General features: G+C 34.8%; 1 protein-coding gene across 1 annotated transcript; it reads left to right on the top strand.

Annotated features, from left to right (window-relative positions):
- The first annotated feature begins 6,172 nt into the window (after window positions 1-6,172).
- LOC128204806 (transient receptor potential cation channel subfamily M member 2-like) lies at window positions 6,173-18,015 on the top strand. Its single transcript, XM_052906214.1, has 5 exons — window positions 6,173-8,179; window positions 8,475-8,948; window positions 16,117-16,194; window positions 17,189-17,483; window positions 17,715-18,015. The coding sequence occupies exons 1-5, from the start codon at window positions 6,811-6,813 to the stop codon at window positions 18,013-18,015; spliced, it is 2,517 nt and encodes an 838-aa protein (XP_052762174.1). The 5' UTR covers window positions 6,173-6,810.
- Window positions 18,016-23,049: the final 5,034 nt, after the last annotated feature.

Genomic DNA, 23,049 nt, shown 5'->3' with positions numbered 1-23,049 from the left:
TTAAAATACATGTTTGTTTTGTTGTTTTTGTTGTGTTCATTTTTAGTAATTATATTGATATATGTTTATGGCGTGTATAATATTAAATTAAATTGACAGTATTCGTATCTTTATAAAAAATAAACTCATGATGGATAAAATATCAGTTAAAATAATGTGTACATCCCAAATATGGACCTCATATGGAGAAATATCGTACAAATACTGTACATGAATATAAATGGATCTGCTTTATTGAACAAATCATTTAAGGATGGCTTCCTGGTTTCTCTTGGTGTTATGAACATTTCAATCACAATCATCATGAACATTGTTTGACGACAAATTCAAAACGCAACGATGTGAACATCAAAAGAAACCCCAACATGGCTGTATTTGAATTGATTTAATATTTATTCCGTAAAACAGCTCATATCAGATGAACAATATAGTAAAGGGTCCTGATTGATAGTATAGAACAGAAAATCCTATTGAAGAGTGAACTTGTTAAAGGCGCTTTTTCACAAATAGGAAACCTATAATTGTATAGGAGTCTAATTCGCGAAAACAGATGACAAACATGAAAACCGCTCGAGAGTCAATAAACTTACAGAACGGACCGGTTGAAGGTAACTTGATATTTTTCATATCGAGCAATGATTGGACACTTTTTAACCTTACGATGGTATCCACTTTTTTGTTTAATATATATATATATGTATAAATAATATATGTTCTGTTATATATACAGAATATACTAAATATATGATAAATACTATTATTAACTCAACTTTTTTGCAATATTAAGAAAAGGTAACAAGAAAAGAGGCCAAACATCACACCTCTTCCAATATTTATCAATTAAAGCAAAACTAAAACTTAAGCCCTAATATATTGCATTCTCGAAGATTTTTTTGTTCTTCATGATGTCACATTTGAGAAAACAGCTAAACACAACTCTTCCCTTTAACAGGTGAATGTAATCTACACATTGTTTCAAATCGAAACTTGAAATTGATCCAAACTTACAGAATTGCGCATTTACGACAGGTCATGCTTTTAAATGGGGGTTTCACTTAATTCAAAATAAGTTTTTACAAAATTCACACATGACTTTTGCATTTTAAACATTTAGAAGTATGTGTGACTCTTAAAAATTGTATACGTTTTAAAGTTCAGCTCGTATGTCTATTTGTCCGTCTGAGTGTTTACATTTATGTTATTCTTTTTTGCATGTAAATGAGCTATTTTCAGTCAACCGATATTTATACCCTGGTATATTTCTGTAAAATCACAAGAAGGCAAAATTATTTGTTCAAAGGGTACTTTTTCCGCAATAGTCCCTAAACATTAAGTGTAAAAATCGTCGGCATCGTTGTTCAATATCTCTGCCCCCTTTTTGAATGCAACTCCATTTCCTTTTGTTTCGATTTCAGGCGAATATTTTTAAACATGACCTTTCGGTAAAAAGAAATCACGTGGACGGTAAGTAACTCTATTATATACCGATCATAAATCCACACGCAATACATATAGCAAAATACGGTAGTCCGTATACAATCCAGTGCAATTCGGCAGTATTCCACTCTTCTGACGTCACGTCATAACAAGTATCATTGCTGTTTTCAAATATAATATATGAATATGTACATAATCAGAACAGTTTGACAATCAAGTGGCACAGGCTTGTTTTCTGACTGTAATTTCTAAAACAATAATATATCAAACACCTTGCAAAGTACTTTTTTTAACCGTTGGACGTAATTAGAATACTGGTCTTATCACTCTCCCTCTCTCTCTCTCTCTCTCTCTCTCTCTCTCTCTCTCTCTCTCTCTCTCTCTCTCTCTCTCTCTCGATAAATAAGGTTTCCTTATGTATCGATCATCATGTAAAAATTATCAAGGACTGGTGCAAAATATATCCAAGAAACTTTGATTTAATGCTTAAAAGAAATTATAACATAGGAAAAAAAATGGGTTACATCAATCATGTATTACACAAATCTTGTTTTAGCTTTGTTTGACTAAGTCTGGAAGTTATAAATGTTGGTTATATTTTAATATCATTTAAACAATGGAAGGGTGTTTTTTTAAAAAAAAAAGTGTTTGAAAATGCGTGAGATTCGACACGATGTAATACATATCAGCTTCTTAAAATTTCGTTTAACCCAAAAACAATATTTATGTATAAAATATATTATCCTGGGGGGAAATCGAATGTGTAGACATTGTTTTTTTAGCTCGACTATTCGAAGAATAAGGAGAGCTATCCTAGTCACCCGAACGTCGGCGTCGGCGTAACCACTTATGTGTGCGTACCACCTAAATTATTTTCAAAGTCCATTGGCAAATGGCTTTGAAACTTTGCACACTTGTTTAACATCATGCCCCCAACCTGTACACAGGGGGAGGTAAATCTATCAAGCATTTTGACAATATATTGCCCCTTTTTCGACTAAAGATTTACGTTTAAGTTTGCATACCACCTCAACTTTTTTAAAGTCCAATGACATATGGCTTTGAAACTTTGCACACTTGTTCACCATCATGCCTCCCAACCTGTTCACAGGATGAGGTAACTCTATCAAGCATTTTGACAGAATTATGCCCCTTTTTCGACTTCGAATTTACGTTAAAGTTTGCGTACCACCTCAGGTCACTGTATCAAGCTTTTTGACAATACTATGCCCCTATTTTACTTAGAACTTACGTTAAAGTTTGCGTACTACCTCAGATATTTTCAATGTCCATTGACATATGCCTTTCATCACAGGTGTTATTTCCTACGAAACCCTGTTACGTTACTGTTTTATGTATGCTTGTACATGTTTGTTAATGATACAATATGCCTTAATTTCTATTATCTTATTATAATGTTCTTACTATTGACCATTCAACAAGCCTTTTTTATTTACACTCTTTTTTATTTACAAGTTCCTGTTATTAACTACACATTAACAATATCCTCCAGGATGGATATTTGTTTATAATGTCAATCACTGAGAATAGTCGAGCGCGCTGTCTACTGACAGCTCTTGTTTGATTAAATATGATACTAGATGTGTTTATAATCAAATTTGTGTTTTCTTTAAATGTAACACATTCAGACAAAAAAGGTTATTATATACATATTCGTTGTACGTGTACATAGATAGGCAAACTTACCGAAAATTTATAAATGTAATGCTAAGTCAAAATGATGAAATAATAAGAAAATATAGCATTCTTATTAATATATATCTATAAACAGGTCAAGAATACGGCACTCTCAGTACATCACTGTTTGGTTTCAAACGTTGGTCGGGTTCTTTCCGATCTTTAATTTGGGGTAATTGTTCGTATTGCAATAAGTGATTTCAAAGACATTTACAATTTAACAAAGTGACGTAATTTCGTGTAAACCTGATGTAACGTTAACTTTTATAAGTGAACCAATTTCGTTAAAAAAGCAGTGCTTATGTTCGCTGTATTTCCGAGCATGATCAAATATTTTATCCTACTTATAAACGGAATAGACATAAAAAATAATAATTTATTCACGGTACTACATTTCTGCAATGCATGTAGCGCGTGAAATAGTATTGCCTTGTTAGTTTGTCGAATTCGCCTTATCATAAGCGCGGGATAGTTGATAAGTTATAATATGCATAGATGTTGGCTTATAAAGAAAAAACGTCTAAAACATGGTTTCAGATATCATTAATTAAGGAAACCTTTAGTGTATTAATATTTGTTTTACTCTTACGTTTCCGCAAGTTTATGCATACTTTGATAAAATTTAACTTTTACGCTTTTGCTTTATTCGGGATTGTTGGGATAAGAGTGAGGTTGTGCACACACACTGGTTTAAACTCCCAATAACTGTACATCTTGTGATCGTTCTAAGGCGATGCATAACAATCCTTGATAAACACTAGCTTTTTAGGATATATGTACTGTGCTGTCTGTAGTTTTAAGCTGTTGTTCCATGTTTCTTGTTTGTGATTGTTTGTTCTTGTGCTCTGTATTTGCTCACATGTTCTCTGCGGCTTCCCTCATTGAAAGAATAAGTACAATTCCATAAGGAAATGCAAGAAATCATGGTTGGGCAGACAAGAAGCTATTAAAGAATGCCAATGCGATGATGATTTAACCACTAAAATAGTGTAAAATATAAGGGTATGAAAATCCTACCATTCACAATATAACTAAATGTTATAGAATGATGTGATTAAAGAAACAAGTATTATTTCTCAACCTCTCTTCTATAAACTTTATTTGTACAATTCAGATTTGTTTATCATAAATTATACTTAGAGCTCTCTTTCACCCTTATTATGTAAATATATGCAAAAAGTAACAGAAATTGTCTTATTCTATTTAAGTTTAAAGTATGTATAGATAATAACCCATTGCTAAGTGTAAATTTCTCTATTAGACTATTCAAGATACTTAAGTTTCAAATTTATTGGCAAATCAGCATAAAAATGCTTTTATCCATTAACAACATGGATATGGCAAAGAGATAACTTTAACTATAGAAAATAATTAAAAAAATAAGTATAAATAAACAGTATGCAAGTATAGAAAAAAACATGATATAAAGCATTTTGAAATAGTTAAACAAAGTTTAACATTGTTATGAAATAGAACATAGCTGCTGTTTGAGGATTTTCATTAAATGAATGGCCTCTTTAACATTATTCGGCTAAACACTCCAAATTTGATATACTACCTAGATATATTAAAGGGAGTAGACACCAGAGGATACAACTACAAGTCAAATACTTTACTATAAACTGACATCGTTGTGTTCGACGCTTTGGATTTTACTTACTGATGTATCAAATTGCTTACTAAAAATGTATCTTTCGAAGGTTTTGCTTTTTTTCCAATTCGAAAATAACCACGTCAATCCAAATTGGTTTGAAAATAGCGTCGGTATATTCATCTGCACTGATACACAGATAGGATATAACGTGAGAAACAATTAGGCGCTAGATTTAAACTGGGTTACTCATATAAGAAAACAACATGATTGCTGCGTTTAATATTTGTTAAAGAATAAAGCAAAAGCGTAAAAGTTAAATTTTATCAAAGTATGCATAAACTTGCGGAAACGTAAGAGTAAAACAAATATTAATACACTAAAGGTTTCCTTAATTAATGATATCTGAAACCATGTTTTAGACGTTTTTTCTTTATAAGCCAACATCTATGCATATTATAACTTATCAACTATCCCGCGCTAATGATAAGGCGAATTCGACAAACTAACAAAGCAATACTATTTCACGCGCTACATGCATTGCAGAAATGTAGTACCGTGAATAAATTATTATTTTTTATGTCTATTCCGTTTATAAGTAGGATAAAATATTTGATCATGCTCGGAAATACAGCGAACATAAGCACTGCTTTTTTAACGAAATTGGTTCACTTATAAAAGTTAACGTTACGTCCTGTTTACACGAAATTACGTCACTTTGTTAAATTGTAAATGTCTCTGAAATCACTTATTGCAATACGAACCATTAACCCAAATTAAAGATCGGACAGAATCCGACCAACTTTTGAAACCAAACAGTGATGTACTGAGAACGCCGTATTCTTGACCTGTTTATAGATATATATTATCCATATACGAATTTCAACTAAAATACGCTGCTGCCCCTACCTCTATTACTTCTGATATAATATTTCGACCGATGCAATTCATCCCAAATAATAGTAACATATTCCTAACAAGGGTATACTTACGACATAAAGTTTCAATATAGCATTTGTTACGGAGTTTAGACAATATATAAATTGAGAAACTCCTCAACATATTTTAAACAGATAATCGCTGGTAAAAAACGTTGGTGACCTTAAATATGCAAGCTATAAATTTTGTTATAGGTGACAATTTTGTCTTAACATGGTTATCTATTTCAAAATTATAACATCTATGTTTTCTTATAAAACGGTTTTTATAAGATATTGTTTATCTTTTATTCATAGCTTCTATACTCCGCTAATATGTATATTTAAAGAAGTTATTTAAAAATATTTGTATTGATTCTCGTTATTGATTATTTCCACAGGTTTCTAGTGACACTGAGTTTAAATCAGAAGACAGGAACGAGTACTTGTTAGTGAGTATTTGATCTTATAGATGTACACACCGATCTATACAGCTTAATTGCAATGGGTGATCGGAGGGAACGTTTTCGTGCAAGTAAAAAAGAGTATGAGAAGGATAAGGATTTGTGCGCTCACAACATTTATATCGATAACGATTTGGACAATGTTGTCCAAGAAGTGTTTTGTGTTTCTTCAAAGAAAGACTTAAACAGAGTTATTGAAAAATTGGAGCTAACGGAACCTGGTGTAGTGTTTTGATTTCCAGCCGATTCCAAACCAACAAGTAACACTTTTAAAGACTTCTTTTGGAAATTCGTTTCCTCCACTAGGGCAACTATCACTGCAGATGAGCCATCGAAAAATATCTTTTTTCAGGAGATACTCAAGGAAACAAAAATAGAGTCTGAATGTATTCCACAAACAATTGGAATAGTAGCATGCGAGAAAGATTTGTTTGAACAATTCCACGCCAGTAATTCCATTGCATTGCCAAAGGAGTGGATAACTTTGTCACATTGTACGAAGCTTGTGTTTGTTGACGAAAAGTATAGAAAAAGAACACTTTGTGTCTTAAATAAAAAACTAGCGGCGGCCGCACATGATAAACCAGTGGTAGTTTTCGAAATAAGGGAATCTGATAAAAAAAATAACATCCAAATCAAAGTAAATGATCAAAGACGTACTTGGGATTCAAGGGAAGATTTTACGCTCTTCTTAATTAAATCTATGATTGATTTTTTACCAAACTTCTCAATTGAAACTTTTTTACAGTTGGCTGTAGACTTGGATGTAAATGAAGACATTGCAAAACATCGGTCAGACATAAACTACAAAGTTGAATTGATCACATACGCCTTCGAAAATGACAATTGGCTTCAAGCGATGACTTTATTTACTAATGAAAGGCAGAAGTTTTATAAAGATTTACTGTGCTCCCTTGAAAACTTGCAAACTAACTCAGGCACTATCGAAACAGGTACAAACACGACCGGTTCAAACAAACGGGGAACAAAGCTCAATATTTTCCTTTGGGCTATTGAAAATGAAAAGTTTACTGTAGCAAAGGGTCTGTGGAGGGAGACGGGGAATATGATGGCCGCCGCTCTTCTCGCATATAAGCGATTAAAGAGGATGAAAAAGGACAGAGCTGATGAAGAAGAGGATGTGAAAAACTTAGAAGAAATGGCACAATATTACAATGACAACGCAAAAGATATTTTGACAGAATGCTCAAGGATTGATAAGAAAAAAACTAAGAAGATCCTTGTTCGAGACCGAGATGAGCTTGATGGAAAGTCCTTATTGCAAATAGCACAGAACAACAAACAATTTATTGCACAAGATGCATGTCATTATAAAATGAACGAAATATTTTTTGCTCCACTCGAAATAAAACAAAAAAGTCAACGAACATTGCGAATACTAGTGTGTGTGTTGTTGCCATTTCTAGCACCATTACTACTACGATTCCGAAAAGAAATCGAAGTTGCGAATGAGGATGACTGCAAAAAACAGCGATCAAAGATGATAAATTTTTTGAAGGCACCGGTAGTGAAGTTTGCTTACAACTTACTGGCATTCCTAATATTTCTTGTCCTTTTTGCGTTAGATTTAATGTTTGATATTTCTAAATTGACAATGATTGACGGCATTGTTATTGCCTATGCCGTATCATTAGGTACTGAAGAAATCAGACAAATTTGTATGCGACCACGATACTTTATAGACGCCTGGAATCATGTTGACTTTTTATCGCTTGAACTATTTGCATTTGGCAAAATTTTGAACCATACAACCTATTATTCCGAAATCGGTCGTGTTTCACTTGCCATTTCCTTCATTGGGTTTTCGATTCGGCTTCTTCAAGTATTCGCAATCTTTCCACAGATAGGACCGTATTTGATAATGATAAAAAAAATGTTGGCAGATACATTTTACTTCATAAGGATTATAGTAGTTGTGCTGATATCGTATGGCGTTTCTTTACAAGCAGTGTTGAACCCAAACTCGGCGTTTACGTTGTTAACATTTATCATGGCATTTAAGAAACCATTCTGGCAAATATTTGGGGAGCTTGTTGAGGATGATTTAGAAGGTAAACTTTACGTATCCTAAAATACTTTCTATTTGTATAAGGTTTACAGTTGGATTTTTCCACCATATTTATTTTCGAACGCCACGTAACAACTCGTTACGTTATACACATTTATCAAATGATAAAAGTAACATGTATTTATTTCAAATTTGAAATTCATTCGAATGGGAATATTTATTTTCATTTCATCTTTAAAATGGATATTTGGATTTTGTGAAAAGACTGCTTTAAAATTTGGAAACCGAATTTTACAATCTTTAATACCCTCTCAATATAATACATATATATATTACAGGTTATGCTGAATGTGAAGCCAATGGAACAGTGACAAACAGCACTGCATTCTGTCCGTCCACTACGGCGAGATTTGTGACTCCCCTGCTGCTTGGACTTTACATGTTAACCGTACAAGTGCTTCTCATCAACCTCCTTATTGCAAAGTTCACAAACACCGTTGAAAAAGTTCAGGGAAAAATCGAAAAGCATTGGCGTTTTCTGCGGTGTGGGCTGATCAATGAATATATTGATCGGCCAATAATCTTCCCACCATATACTTCCATTTATCATGTGTACACGTTTATTCGCTTTTGCGCAGACCGTTCATGTGCGTCATCTACCAATGATCATATGAAAAGACAATCTGGACACTCTGTTCCATATTGTGTCACTTTACGACCCGGAGAAAACAAGAGTCTTCAGGCTTGGGAGAAAAGACGTGCACAAGCAGTCCTCATAGAGAAGCGGAGAAATCTATGCCCAACATGTGTTTGTAATTGTTTATGACGCTCTCCGGATTCTTGAGATTTTCACTAGAAAGATTGAGTATGAAGACAAACAAGGCCCTAGACGCTCTTTACATTTTCAAACATAAGATAACATTGTTTATAAATTTAAACATATACAAACTTTGTATATCAAGGGCTATTAGGAATGACGAAAACATTTCATGCATGCTTATATTTCAAGAACATGACATTGTATCTGCTTTAAAATTAATGTGGAACACTTTTTTGTGCAAACGGTATCCCTGATAATTATAGATATGGGGTTTCTTGGTTAAAAAATAGGTCACTAGGTCAAATTATAGGATCGCAAAATTGCTTCTTCAATACAAATTTGCTTTTAATTCGGGCTTGCCGCATTGGCGTTTTATACAAACATCAAACGCTTTTTTTCGTTTGGAAATATCAGCATAAAAATACCATTGAAGTACCCGTTACACAAATGTTTCGTCCGGAACTTTCTAGTTCATTTGTTTGTTGGTGTTCTGTGCTTTTGTTCCGTGTTTATTGTTTGTGTTTGGTTTGGTTTTTATGTTCTTTTGACGTTTACCCAGTTTTATTAAACAGGGCTTATGTTTTAACTGTTGGCTACTGAGCTTGTTTCTTTAGAATATCACAGAAGTTTTGAGATGACATTGTAAGTAATGTAACGTATGCTTTCGTTAGAACAGATATACATTTCATTCAACGAAACATATCGCTCACAAACTCCGTTTTAACAATATAAAAAGATTTTATCTTTTTCATATGGGACACTGTTTAACTTACACTTGTTATCAAGTATACAGATACACCTAACACTTGAATATTAGCACTTTCAAGATACCATATCTTAAAAAAGAGATTTGTATGGATAAAGTTATGGTTTTAGCAATTCGATCAATAAATACTGTATTATATAAATACAATCATACGATTGCCTGCTTTTAAAGCTTATTTAAGTGTCTTCCAATTCTTGAGCCGTTTTTATTCAACTCTGTATCTACATTTATGTATGCGATGTGCAAATAAAATTCAACTTTCTTTTAGCCATTGAAGAAAATACTATATTTGGATGACCTGTGACCACATATATCTTTGGTTTTATTAAAATTAGTTGCTAAAATATATTGACTGAACATATATTATTTGTAAACTTATAGCAGTTCGTTTTTGTTTTATTTCGACATAAATTGATGCGAAGTTTTCAAAAGTCAAAAAGTTTGTAGATCAAAGGCAGTAAACGTTGTATATCGTCATTGACTATACGAGATTCATAATTTTGAGAATGATTTACAAAAATCCAGGGATACATATTTGTAGACTGATATATATGTAATGCAGACTTTTCAGATGATTGAACGCATGCAACACTGATTTAATATCATAATGGATGTCTGTGACAAAAACATATGTACCTGACATTCGTCTATGGTCGTTTGTTCATGCCGTGTAAATGCCCTGCAGAGAGTTTGCAAATCCAAAAAGCGCTTGTTGGAATGTTTGCAAAATCGAAACGAATGAATGTTGTCCATAGGTCAAATAAATATAATGGGACCTAATTATTTGTGATTAAGACCGGCAACAATTATTGATTTAAATGCTTTTCGATTATCGAAAATACGACAACACACTTTGATTAGAACGAGGGTTCGAGAAGGTTATATTAATCATTTTAGTATGGAATATATCACTGTGATCATAACATTAAGGGGATAAAAGTGCAGTCAAAACTCCCTAAGTTGTTTGGATTTCGGGACAGACTTCGAGATATCGAACATTCTTTAGAACCGAACTACGAAAAGTGTATAACTAAACCGAAAAAATCGAAACTACAGATTGCTTTTGGAAAAAAGCGCCATAGGGAGAAGGTTTGTGAAAAAAATCAATGATAAAAGTCAGAAAATTTGTACTTTTGAACTAAAGACGAACAAACATAGGGGTTATCTTCTGGTCATGAAATACCTGTATACCAAAAATAAAGCTTCTTAATCCAAGTATATGGTTCCTGGGTTCAAGAGTTCTTTAGTGATAGAGTCGAAAGAAGTGTGACGTACGGACTAGTGACCAACAAATTATTTTTCAACAATTTTGACTGTGACGTTGACCGACTGACCTCAAAACAATTGAGGTAATTTTTAATAAAAATCAAAAGGCAAATCAAACATGAAGTTTTGGGCCAAATCGGTCTTTATTTATTCAGCGGAAACTGTTATTTTACCTCAATGGTACCATAACCTTTGACGTACTGACTTAAAAATCAATGTGAATCATCCTAGTATAAAATTCCTGGGCGAAATCGTTCTTCATTTTTGATCTTTAACCTTCTGGCCTGAAAATTAATGGGGCTCATCTACTAGTCATGACTAATTGGCATAGCAAGTATGATGCTCATGGGTAATTCCTGCTGGGTAAAACTGACGCTTCATTTGTAAAAGGTTAACGAAATTGACTCTTGCAGGGTAAAATTGACGCTTCATTTGTGCGAGGTTAGCGACAATGATTCCCTCTGGTTAAAAATGACGCTTCATTTGTGCGAGGTTAGCGAAATTGATTCCTTCTGGGTAAAATTAACGTTTCATTTGGGCGAGGTTAGTAAAATTGAGTCCTTCTGGGTAAAATTGACGCTTAATTTGTGTGAGGTTAGCGAAATTGACTCCTTCTGGGTAAAATTGACGCTTCATTTGTGCGAGGTTGGCGAAATTGATTCCTTCTGGGTAAAATTGACGCTTCATTTGTGCGCGATTAACGTAATTGATTACTATTAAGTAAAATATGACGCTTCATTATTGCAAGGTTAGTGAAAATGATTCCTGCTGGGTAAAATTGGCGCTTCATTTTTGCAAGGTTAACGAAATAGATTCCTGTTGGGAAAAATTGACGTAACATCTGTGCGAGGTTAGTGAAAATGATTCATGCTGGGTAAAACTTACGCTTCATTTGTGCGAAGTTAGCGAAAATGATTCATGCTGGGTAAAATTAACGTTTCATTTGGGCGAGGTTAGTAAAATTGATTTCTTCTGGGTAAAATTGACGCTTCATTTGTGCGAGGTTAGCGAAATTGACTCCTTCTGGGTAAAATTGACGCTTCATTTGTGCGAGGTTGGCGAAATTGATTCCTTCTGGGTAAAATTGACGCTTCATTTGTGCGCGATTAACGTAATTGATTACTATTAAGTAAAATATAATGCTTCATTTTTGCAAGGTTAGTGAAAATGATTCCTGCTGGGTAAAATTGGCGCTTCATTTTTGCAAGGTTAACGAAATAGATTCCTGCTGGGAAAAATTGACGTAACATCTGTGCGAGGTTAGTGAAAATGATTCATGCTGGGTAAAACTTACGCTTCATTTGTGCGAAGTTAGCGAAAATGATTCATGCTGGGTAAAATTAACGTTTCATTTGGGCGAGGTTAGTAAAATTGATTTCTTCTGGGTAAAATTGACGCTTCATTTGTGCGAGGTTAGCGAAATTGACTCCTTCTGGGTAAAATTGACGCTTCATTTGTGCGAGGTTGGCGAAATTGATTCCTTCTGGGTAAAATTGACGCTTCATTTGTGCGCGATTAACGTAATTGATTACTATTAAGTAAAATATGATGCTTCATTTTTGCAAGGTTAGTGAAAATGATTCCTGCTGGGTAAAATTGGCGCTTCATTTTTGCAAGGTTAACGAAATAGATTCCTGCTGGGAAAAATTGACGTAACATCTGTGCGAGGTTAGTGAAAATGATTCATGCTGGGTAAAACTTACGCTTCATTTGTGCGAAGTTAGCGAAAATGATTCCTGCTGGGTAAGCTGACATTTCATTTGTGCGAAGTTAGCTAAATTGTTTCCTGATTGGAAAAATTGACGGTGTATGTGTGCAAGGTATTGGGGCTCATAGTCAAACATTTTGAAACGGTCTCTCGTTCAATTCTAAACAGTGATAATTGTTTTCTAAGCATTTTACTTGATTAAAATATGTTTAATTGTGTCGTTTACGTGAATACCTGAACAGTTATCAGTGCCAAAGATGACATCACAATTGTATATGGTTGAAGACGAACCGAAGGCCTTGACAATATCCAACATATGTCTTCAACATTTAGTCTCGCTCAACCATCAGTGCGTTCAAAGGTTATACGCGAAAATTCGCGCACGTATCAGGAAGCGGTGGATTGCGCCACGCGTGAGCAAACTGTTTGCATAAGATTAAAATGCGATCTCATATATGGGCTACTTATGAAAGTCGCGATGTCGAACCAATGGAGATCGCCGAAGGCGTGTCTGGCGCTGTTCGTTTTGCCGACGACACGGTTCTGAAATTAGTGAATGTAAACAACTCAAATTAATGAGATGAAGCAAAACAAAATCGAGCAAAGGCAAGAGTCAGTTAAAGTGTTGGTTTTGCGGCCGGAAAGGCCATTTTAAACGGGATTGCCAGGAATGGAAACGTTTAAAAGTTTTGGGCATTGAAAGAAACGGCAGTAGGCAGGAAAACTAGGGAGTTTCCACCATACCGGGGTCGATGGTCGGAAAGTGAATAAAGACTTGCTTAACCTAGTTCATATCAAGAAAATTCCGAGCTCCTGTTTAATCAAGATAGGAAAATTAAAAGTTAGATCCTTAGTAGATACGGGTGCTTCCTTCTCCGTATTACATAAACGCATTAATGATTCTTTGTCAGACAAACAAAAACTGCGAAGTACAAATTGAGAACTTTCATCTGTGACATGCGCAGCTCTTAACGTACTCGGATACGCAAATATTAACTTCAAAAATAAAAAATAACCGAACCTGTCACACAATTTTGTTATAGTTGACCAATCATCGTGAAATGCAATCTTTGGGCGCGACTTCTTATCTGCAAATAGTAGTCGCATTTATTAAAGACATCTATATTCATTTACAAAATGACCGATGCAGTGCGTCGACTACCCGATTAAATAAAACCACCATTCTTAAACCTCAGAGTATCAATCATGAACAAGGAAAGCTAAAGAATAATCCCAGCCTAAATATAAATAGCGACTTTCAAGTTTGTGAGATACAATCGGGTTATATTTATCAAGATGTGTGCTTACAAATCACCCCAACATTAGTAAATATTAATAACGAAAGAGCTGTACCTGTCATTTTGACAATTCGATCGAACAAAACAATAAGGTTAAAACGTGGTTGTGCCATAGGGCAACTCCAGAGTTCAAATAACTTTCTGTCGAGTCCATCATTAATAATGCTGAAATGATGATGAGATTTCGTGGGTAACGAATCTCTGTCCGTCAATATCGCAATCATTTAACGCTAGTGAAATAAAAACTCCGAATGAGCATATGAAGTATATTTAGTACTGAATCTCGTGCAGAAAAATCACGACAAACTTTACAAGACCGAGTACGATTTAGGAAAGGTACCCGGTGTTAAAGTAAACATTCCAACTGACAATTGTTCGCCAATTAAGCAACGACCCTACCGTCTGCCTTTAATACAACATGCAGATATGAAATCTAAACTAGATCAAATGATAAAAGCTGATATAATCCAACCAAGCCAATCTGGATACGCGGCACCAGCGTTATTAGTATATAAAAAGGGTGGCTCAAAGAGGCTCGTCATTGACTATAGGAAACTTAATCAACACATCATACCAACCAGTTACCCGCTACCTCAAATTAATGATATACTGACACTGTTGAAAGGCGCAAAGTATTTCACGTCCATAGACCTTTCATATGGCTTCCACCAACTAGACTAAGATCCTAAGGACAGGGCAAAAACTGCATTCACTACATTTTTCGGGCTATTTAAATATTGGAGATTGCCTATGGGCCTGAATATTAGTCCACAGTTATTTCATTCTGTTGTAAAGAACACCCTGGTAGGACTAGAAACTTTCACATTAAGTTATATGGATGATGTTCTCATTTTTACTCACTCTTGGCTAGAAGATCATTTACGGCACGTACAAATGGTTGTTGACCGATTGAGACAACACAATATGAAGTTAAAGCTAAATTAATGTCAATTCTTACAAAAGAGCACATGCTTTCTAGGTCACGAAATCTCAAATCACGGTATCACGCCTGACATGAAAAAAATTGAAGTCTTAAAAGCACTGAAAGTTCCAACTAACATTAGGGAAGTCAGGGCAGTTTTGAGTATGTCTGGATTCTACCGAAAGTTCGTACGAAATTACGCTGATATTGCATTCCCATTAACAAGGCTTACATAGAAAAATGTACCGTTCAATTGAACAGCAGCCTGTTAGCAAAGTAACGATGCAATTATACACCAATTAGAGCTTATTCCCACATTATGTCACCCAGACATCAATAAACCGTACGTGTTTGTATACAGATGCATCAGATTACGCAATCGGAGGAGTATTGGTGCAATCGTCCACGGCCAATTTATTTCACCAGTCATAAGCTGTCTAGGTCTCAGCAGAAATACAGTATGATTTTGAAAGAGGCTTTTGTCAGTAAATTCGCATTTCAAAAGTTAGAATGATATCTTCATGGGGCGCGATTCACAATCAAGACTGATCATAAACCGCTTATACATTTGCTTACGATTACCTGCGATAATAAGATATTGCAACGTTATGCACTTAATATATCTTGTTATGACGGCACGAATGAATACATACCGGGCAAACTAAAACAAGTACCAGATATGTTGTCTTTAGCCGTATGGGTTCATGCGTCAGACAACAATAGCGTCCATGTAAGTAGTAATCATCCCATGATAGCTGAAATCAACAGAAGTGCACTAAACCAAAGCAATTAGTTGATCAACCTAACAAATTGCCTACCCCAGAGTATGATATGCCCAGAAAATTGAACGAATTAAACATGTCAGAGAAAATGCACCGACATGATAGGGACAATTCTTTCGACGAAGATGATTTACCGTGAAGTGATCTTCAAACGCGCTTACGGCAAGCCGCGAGTTATGATTGTCTGTCTTACCATAAAAACAAGGTATTCAATGTCGTCTGACACATCTTCGCAATCCGACGTAACTAAACACACACCCCGTCTACAACCAAGAATGTCCGATACAACTCAGCAATTTGACGTTACGGGACCGGAGAATAGTCAATACACAAACGAAAGCATTAATGACAGTAACCAGTTATGTGCGTCTAGGACAGGATGTTAATGATGTTATCACTGATAATCATATGTCTGCAGATGATAATAGATATTCAGGGGGTAACAATGCATCGGGAGATCGAATGGCTATAGCTGCTATTCAACTCCAGACCCTGGGTACATCCTTGTTCGATATAGTTACAAATAGTTTATTTTCTGTGATTGGTTTGTTTAAAAAACTACAATGAGGCTCAAGCATTAAACATTTATTAGACGTTGTGACATGGCCTACACTGGGTCTTGAAATATAAGACACGTAGTTTCGAATATGAAACTTCTTACGAAGTTCGGTATGGACTAGGACCGTTTATACTGGGAAAGTATATTCGGGAAAGCAAGTCTTTATAGTAGACCCCAAAGTTAATAGTTATACATGTGTGTTGTATATGAACTTTTAATGCACATTGTACGTGGGTACTGTCTATAAAATTAAACATGTAAATTGTTTTTCTCTAGTAAAGTCCGCGTAATAACGCCGTGTACTAGATATTCGTCATTTAGGTATAACTGTTTTTTCTTTTAATAATATTGTAGTTGTATGTATTCTATATACAATTTTAATGTTAATTGTTTTGTCTAATTAAGTCCGTGGAATAACGGCGCGCGCTAGATACACGTCATTTTATTCGTGTATCTGTATTCCTTTTAAATAATATTATAATTGTTCAGTGTTATGCACAATATTAAACTAAAACGGCATGACCAGCACTATAACGTGACTGACACTTTACATACATTTAAAACCTTTATAAATTTCTGAAAAGCTAGAAATGGCTGGGAATTATAATTGATATATCGTTTCACATTGAATATACGTGCCGCTGCTGCGCATTTCACCTCTTCCATTGTGACTGAATCCAAATATTTCTTAATTTAATAAAAGTAAAGATTTTCTTTCGCAATTTGCCATAAAGTTAGTAAAACAATGGCTCATACGGGTATATATCTGCCGAAAGCCATCTCAGTCAGTGCCAGCCTAAACCGGAACATTTTAGGACACTTTACTATGATATGTGCTTTAGTAATCACTCAATAATTAAAATTCCCGCTGAACTCATTTCAATTCAATTCAATTTATTTGCATTATACCCGGGACCCATACTGAATCCAGGTATGAATATTAATCCTGATGATCCTACAATTGACCCAAACACGAGGTTGATTCTGTACGCTATAGCTGACACTAAAGAGGAGGTTAGGGGTGTGAAAGAGCAAGTTTTCCGGGTACAAAAAGATATTGGAAGTCTGAAGGATGAAATCCGATCTATTAAAGCGAAAGTTGATATCCTTGAGCATGGACATGAATTACTGAATAGTGATGTAGCATCATTGTCTCTTGCTGATGAAGTTAAGGAAGAACGTTTGACAAATATTGAAAGGCAGTTAAATATTATAGAGTCGGAAAGGTTGAAATAGTCGCTTCGAATTTTCGGTTTGCAAGAAACGGAGACAGAATTGGTATCTTTGGAAAATGTTGTGTCTGAAAATGTTTTAAATGTAGTTGGAAAACCGGATGAGTTTAACATAGATTTGATTTTTAGTGCTAGAAGGGTCGGTGAATTAAAAGATGATGAGCCAAGAATGGTGATTGTAAAATTCAAAAATAGTAATCATAAATTTGAGTTATTCAACCACAGAGAAGCGTTGAGAAGCAAGGGAATCCGGGTATCGAATGACTTATCATTCATACAGCGACAAAAGCTAAAGGAGCTCAGGAAGAACGGTCTTACTGGTTACTTCCAAAAGGGTAAACTTATAACCTTTAGACCAAAGGCAACGGCGTTGACTGGCACTGGGGACTTTGATGGACAATCCAGAACATTTAAACGAGCAGCTAGACGTCGGGGTAGGAGTCCAGATTTAGACCCTGCCTCTGATATGGATATTGTAATCTCGGATGACGATAGGCCAGCTCGAGTCGACGGAAATGCCAGATAGGATGATGACCAAAGCCCTGCACAGACGAACACACTGCTACATTTTTTAGCTTGGAACATTGAAGGTTTCAAATCGAAATTGTTTTCTACTAATATAATTAAAATTATAAAAACATATGATGTAATCGGTATACAAGAAACTGTGATTGTAACAAATATTTCAATGAATATACATGTTTTTCTTGTAATGCTAAAAAGTCTTCTGCTGGAGGTAGAGCTATGGGTGGTGTAACAGTGTTGGTAAAATACAATATTGCTAGTTATTTTAAACGTGTATGTGACAATTTTAGTTTTGGAGTGATGTTAATAATAGATAAAAAGTTATTGTCTTTAGATCGAGATGTACTTTATATAGCAGTATATATACCACCAGAAAATTCACCAGTTTATAATGATTCTGTCATGTCTGCGTTGCAACAACTGGAAGACCATATAATAAGTAATAACCTTTTAGACACTGCTCTTATTTTATGTGGTGACTTTAATGCCAGAACTGCTAGTCTTCCTGATTACACAGTATGTCCGGACAATTTTCCGGAGTTAAAAGAGTTCAGTGATATAATTGACAGTGATATTGGTATTGAAAGGATATCATGTGACACCAAATCTAATAAATTTGGGCGTGAGTTGTTAGAGTTTTGTAAAGTGCTCTCATGTTATATTGTGAATGGTCGCTTTGGTAGATATGATGGAGGTGATGGCTTCACTTTTATTAATCAAAACGGATGTAGTGTCATAGATTATTATATTGTGACAAATGATTTGTTTGATATAATTACATTGTTCAGTGAACAATATGACTTTAACGTCACGCACGTGCCCATTGTTAGTTTCGTTGATGAAATTTGAGCTCTGAATGCATATTTAAACGTAAACTATTAAAATGTAAGCTTTGTGCCAATGACATTAATAACGAGCGGGGGGTGTCCAAAGGGCATCGCGGGGCAGCTGAACCACTCGTGATGTATATGCCAGTCGCCGAGCCCTGCCAATACCTTCCGGGCAAACCCGCGGATGACGAGCATCGACCCTTTCCCACGAAAGCCAATAGCACCGGCATCCGGTACCGGATCCATGCTTCGAAGCTTATATCCAACAGTTAGAAGCTAATACTAGGAAGAAAACTTCTACTTGTCGTATATATTAAAAATTCACCGTGCATATACAACGTTCATTGAATACAAAGTGTTCCTGCATATTGTTCCTGCATACATTATTCAGGGATAAACTGTTCCCGCATATACAAAGTTCATTGAATACAAAGTGTACATGCATATACAAAATTAATTGAATACAAACTGTTCCTGCATACTGTTACTGCATATACAACCTTCATTCAAAACAAAGTGTTCCTGCATACTGCTCCTGCATATACTGTTCAGGAATAAACTGTTCCTGCATATACAATGTTTATTGAATACAGCCTGTTCCTGCACATATAACGTTCAAAATGCATAATGTTCCGGTATACTGTTCCTGCATATCCCGTTCAGGAATAAACTGTTCCTGCATATATAACGTTTATTGAATACCGACTGTTCCTGCATACTGTTCCAGGATCTACAACGTTCATAAATACAAACTGTTCCAGCATCTACAGCGTTCATGAATACAAACTCTTTCGGCATATGTGGTGTTGTTCATTTGTTTTACTATGTATTTGATTTATTTTGTCATTATAATTCAGTTATCTTTAAATGGTTAATAATGTTGTGCATTTGTTTTACTGTGTATTTGATTTATTTTGTTATTTTACATTTTTTTCATGTTAGGCTATCAGCCGTGTCAACGTAATTACCCTTTTACAAAAATAAATAAGATAGTATAAAGAGGGGGCGAGTGTCACATATTACATAGTGTTACTGATACCACACCGAAGGACAGGTGTACGCACTAAGAGTACATAACCCGTCTGTTACTTGCATAACCTGTCTAGGGCGGTGCGGTATATAAAGGTCGGTTTGACTTCTAGTCGGTGAGAGCTTTTGATCGGGGGAGCCTTTTAGAAGGGAGGTCGCTTGTATCTCCCTTTGTTATGATCCGGCTGGAAGCGTGATGCTGTTGGAATTATTAACAAAATTATTTACACGGGCGTTTTCTTTAACTATACGACATTATTGCATAATTTGATAATGACAACTCGATACGATTCGGTCAGTGTGTCTATTGCTCCTCTACAGACGACAACAAGCATATATACTATACTTGTTACAATACTTTACAAGTCAAGGGAAGCAAATCTTAAAATAGATGGAAAAAGTGGTCCCAAGTTGTCTGCAGTGAAATGATCAAATGTTATCAATTATCTCGGGCCAGAGTAAAATGATCTAGTTATCATTGAGCAATATTTTTCATTCTTGAACCGAGAAATATGAAATAAACTTTCTTTACCATCGGCGGGGTTAGCGACGTGAATTATATCATTCCCTTTTATTGTTATTATCAATATGTTAAAAAAAGGCAAAAAATCAGTTACCGAATAGTGAATAGTTTGATTATTATGAATCCTACAAACACAGGCAGGTACTGTCGGCGAAGCTCTTTTAGTAATTTTTGCAAATAAGGTCCGAAATTTACTACAAACGCAAGAAATAAATTATTACAATTTTGAATGAGGATGATAACCAGTCGGACTGTCCAGAAATAAAAGATGGAGTCTATATTATGAAGCTGGGAACGGTATAAATTGAGAGCGAACTTCATTCCTGATCACACTCAATGTTGGGATCTCGAGTGTAACAATTTGAAACAATACGAAAATGTGTATCATGATCTTTTTGCCGTTCCAATAGTCCGTATGATTTAAGGATATACATAGACAATTGTCCAATTCCTCGTTTATTTAGAAAACATCTAAAAGTACAAAAGGCATAAAAATGTATACAATATTTCTCCAAATGAGCCATTTTTATTAATTTTAATGCCTACTCTATGATATCAATGCTTTGTTAGTTGATCCCGATACTGAAAGTACTGACGATTTATCTGAGCACAGAGATAGTGGATTTTTTTTATTTCGAAGCTTGTAAATAATAAAATCGTTGATTGGATGGAATCCCGTCTGAGTTTTATAAATATATCTGTTCCGAGATAGGACCTTACATTGCTACATTTATTTAATAGCATTCTGTCAACTGGCATTGTTCCTTAGTGTTGGGGGGAAAGCATGATATGTACTGTGTTCAAGTAGTGACCTAATACTGTACATTGGAACCACCGAGGAGTATCTGTAGCTAATACCATTTACAACGATACGATCATTGATGAATGTTGTGCTTCGTTGTACCATTCGATGGTCGATAATACATACATGCTATGGTACCGAAATATCTTTAAAAATGCGATGGCACTTTTACTGTTTATACATAGATTTTCGTAAGGCTTTTGCCAAAAAATTCCGCTAAACTTTGCCGATCACTCAAAAAATTAATATACATAGTATTTTTCGAAGGTTTCTTCAAGCTACGTATCACAATCTAACAGCATGTTTTAAAAACGCCAGATAGTGCAATTAATGTGCTACCATGTAATATCGGTACAAGACAGGGAGACATGTCACGTTCGACAATTTCGTTTTTTTAATTTCATTTGAAATTAGTAAACAAATGATTAGCTAACAGACACAAGCTTCATCTTTAGAAAAAAACCTGTATCAACTGCAAAAAAGTAATTCTAAGGGATGAAAAACTAGCATGAAAACAGTAATAAATATGAACTCCACATCAATATTACATTTTCCTGGCTACTGGGCATAGTGTGTTTAAAGCAAAATCGGGCCTAAAAAGAAATAACAGTTTTTATTCCACCATATATGCTGTTATAAATCATGTCAGAGATGCATTATTCAGTTCTCAGAAATATAAATGTCACATTTCATATAACAATTATTCAGCAGAGTGGAAAGCATTTATGGCTAATTGATTTGTAATTATTGTATGCTATAAATAAATACATTTGTAAATCAAATGAACTTGGGCGTCTGCAAGTGCAACAAAGTTGTCTTATACTTTTTGAATTTTAAATTGCTGTGGTCTGTTACTTTTTCTTTAAACTAAAGAACAAAACTTATACTGTAGTCAACAAGAAACCACTGATCTAAACAACATGTGTCCATATGCATCGAATATATTTAACGTAACTCAACCTTATTATTCGTTGTGCCTTATCAAGCATTACTTCCATAAAGTCCAACATTTAAAATTGCTCTAAAATGTCCATCTAGACCATACCAGTAACAGTATCTTGCAGATGAATATTGTTTGCAATTTTATTCCCTCAGTTTTTCTTCCAAAAAAATCTCTTTGGCATGGATGATTAATGCTTGGCTTAACATAAGATACAATCACCAAGAGAGTTCATAGCCGGGATACAAAGAATCCATTAAATGACGCCAATACGTGTATATTGAGATTTGGTTTAAACAATATTTATTTCGATATAATATTTACATTTAGTTTAGTTTAACAATTTTGAGCATAATCAACGTTAACAAAGACCAAATATGTTATGCATATAAACAACGAACATGTTAATTATGCACAAAACAATAGTGTAAACAGAATTGAGAAGAACGCCTAAAGACTTATACTATTCTCGCTTCTGTAGGTCATTTACGCTGCTTAGGCTTGTGGTGACTCGAATAAATATAATCTTATAGTCGTATTGAGTAAAGATACCGATAGAATAAAACGAAGCTGAAACGAGAGAGGTGGTACAGGCACTGGTCAGATCGGGATTGGGATAAGGTTTGTTAGAATGTGTACTCAAAAACGTTTAGATTGACGTATATAGTTCTGGGCGCTATCAAAGATAAATTTGTTCGTTTGATATGAGGCTTCCTTCGATCCAAAGAGTAACAATTGAAGAGACAATTGCCCAACGGTGGATAACTGAACAATCAGATGATTTCATTGGACGCTATATAATTGACAGGTGAAGAAAAAGTGAAAGGTGTCCTCAATTTGACCGCATTGACAATTAGTACTGTTGACAATATTTTTTGAGAATAGATGTTCATTTAGATTGCTACAGTGCA

Source organism: Mya arenaria, chromosome 10 (assembly GCF_026914265.1).
Source record: "Mya arenaria isolate MELC-2E11 chromosome 10, ASM2691426v1".
Lineage (NCBI taxonomy): Eukaryota > Metazoa > Mollusca > Bivalvia > Myida > Myidae > Mya > Mya arenaria.
Note: the sequence above shows the minus strand (reverse complement) of the source record. Positions and strands in the feature narration are given on the sequence as shown.

Excerpts from the sequence above, each read along its gene's own strand:
- LOC128204806 (XM_052906214.1), top strand. The coding sequence starts at position 6,811 with ATGATTGATTTTTTACCAAACTTCTCAATTGAAACTTTTTTACAGTTG. Across the intron at positions 8,949-16,116 it reads TCTATGCCCAACATGTGTTT|ATGATAATAGATATTCAGGG; the intron begins GTAATTGTTTAT and ends ATATGTCTGCAG. Across the intron at positions 16,195-17,188 it reads TATTCAACTCCAGACCCTGG|GTATGAATATTAATCCTGAT; the intron begins GTACATCCTTGT and ends TACTGAATCCAG.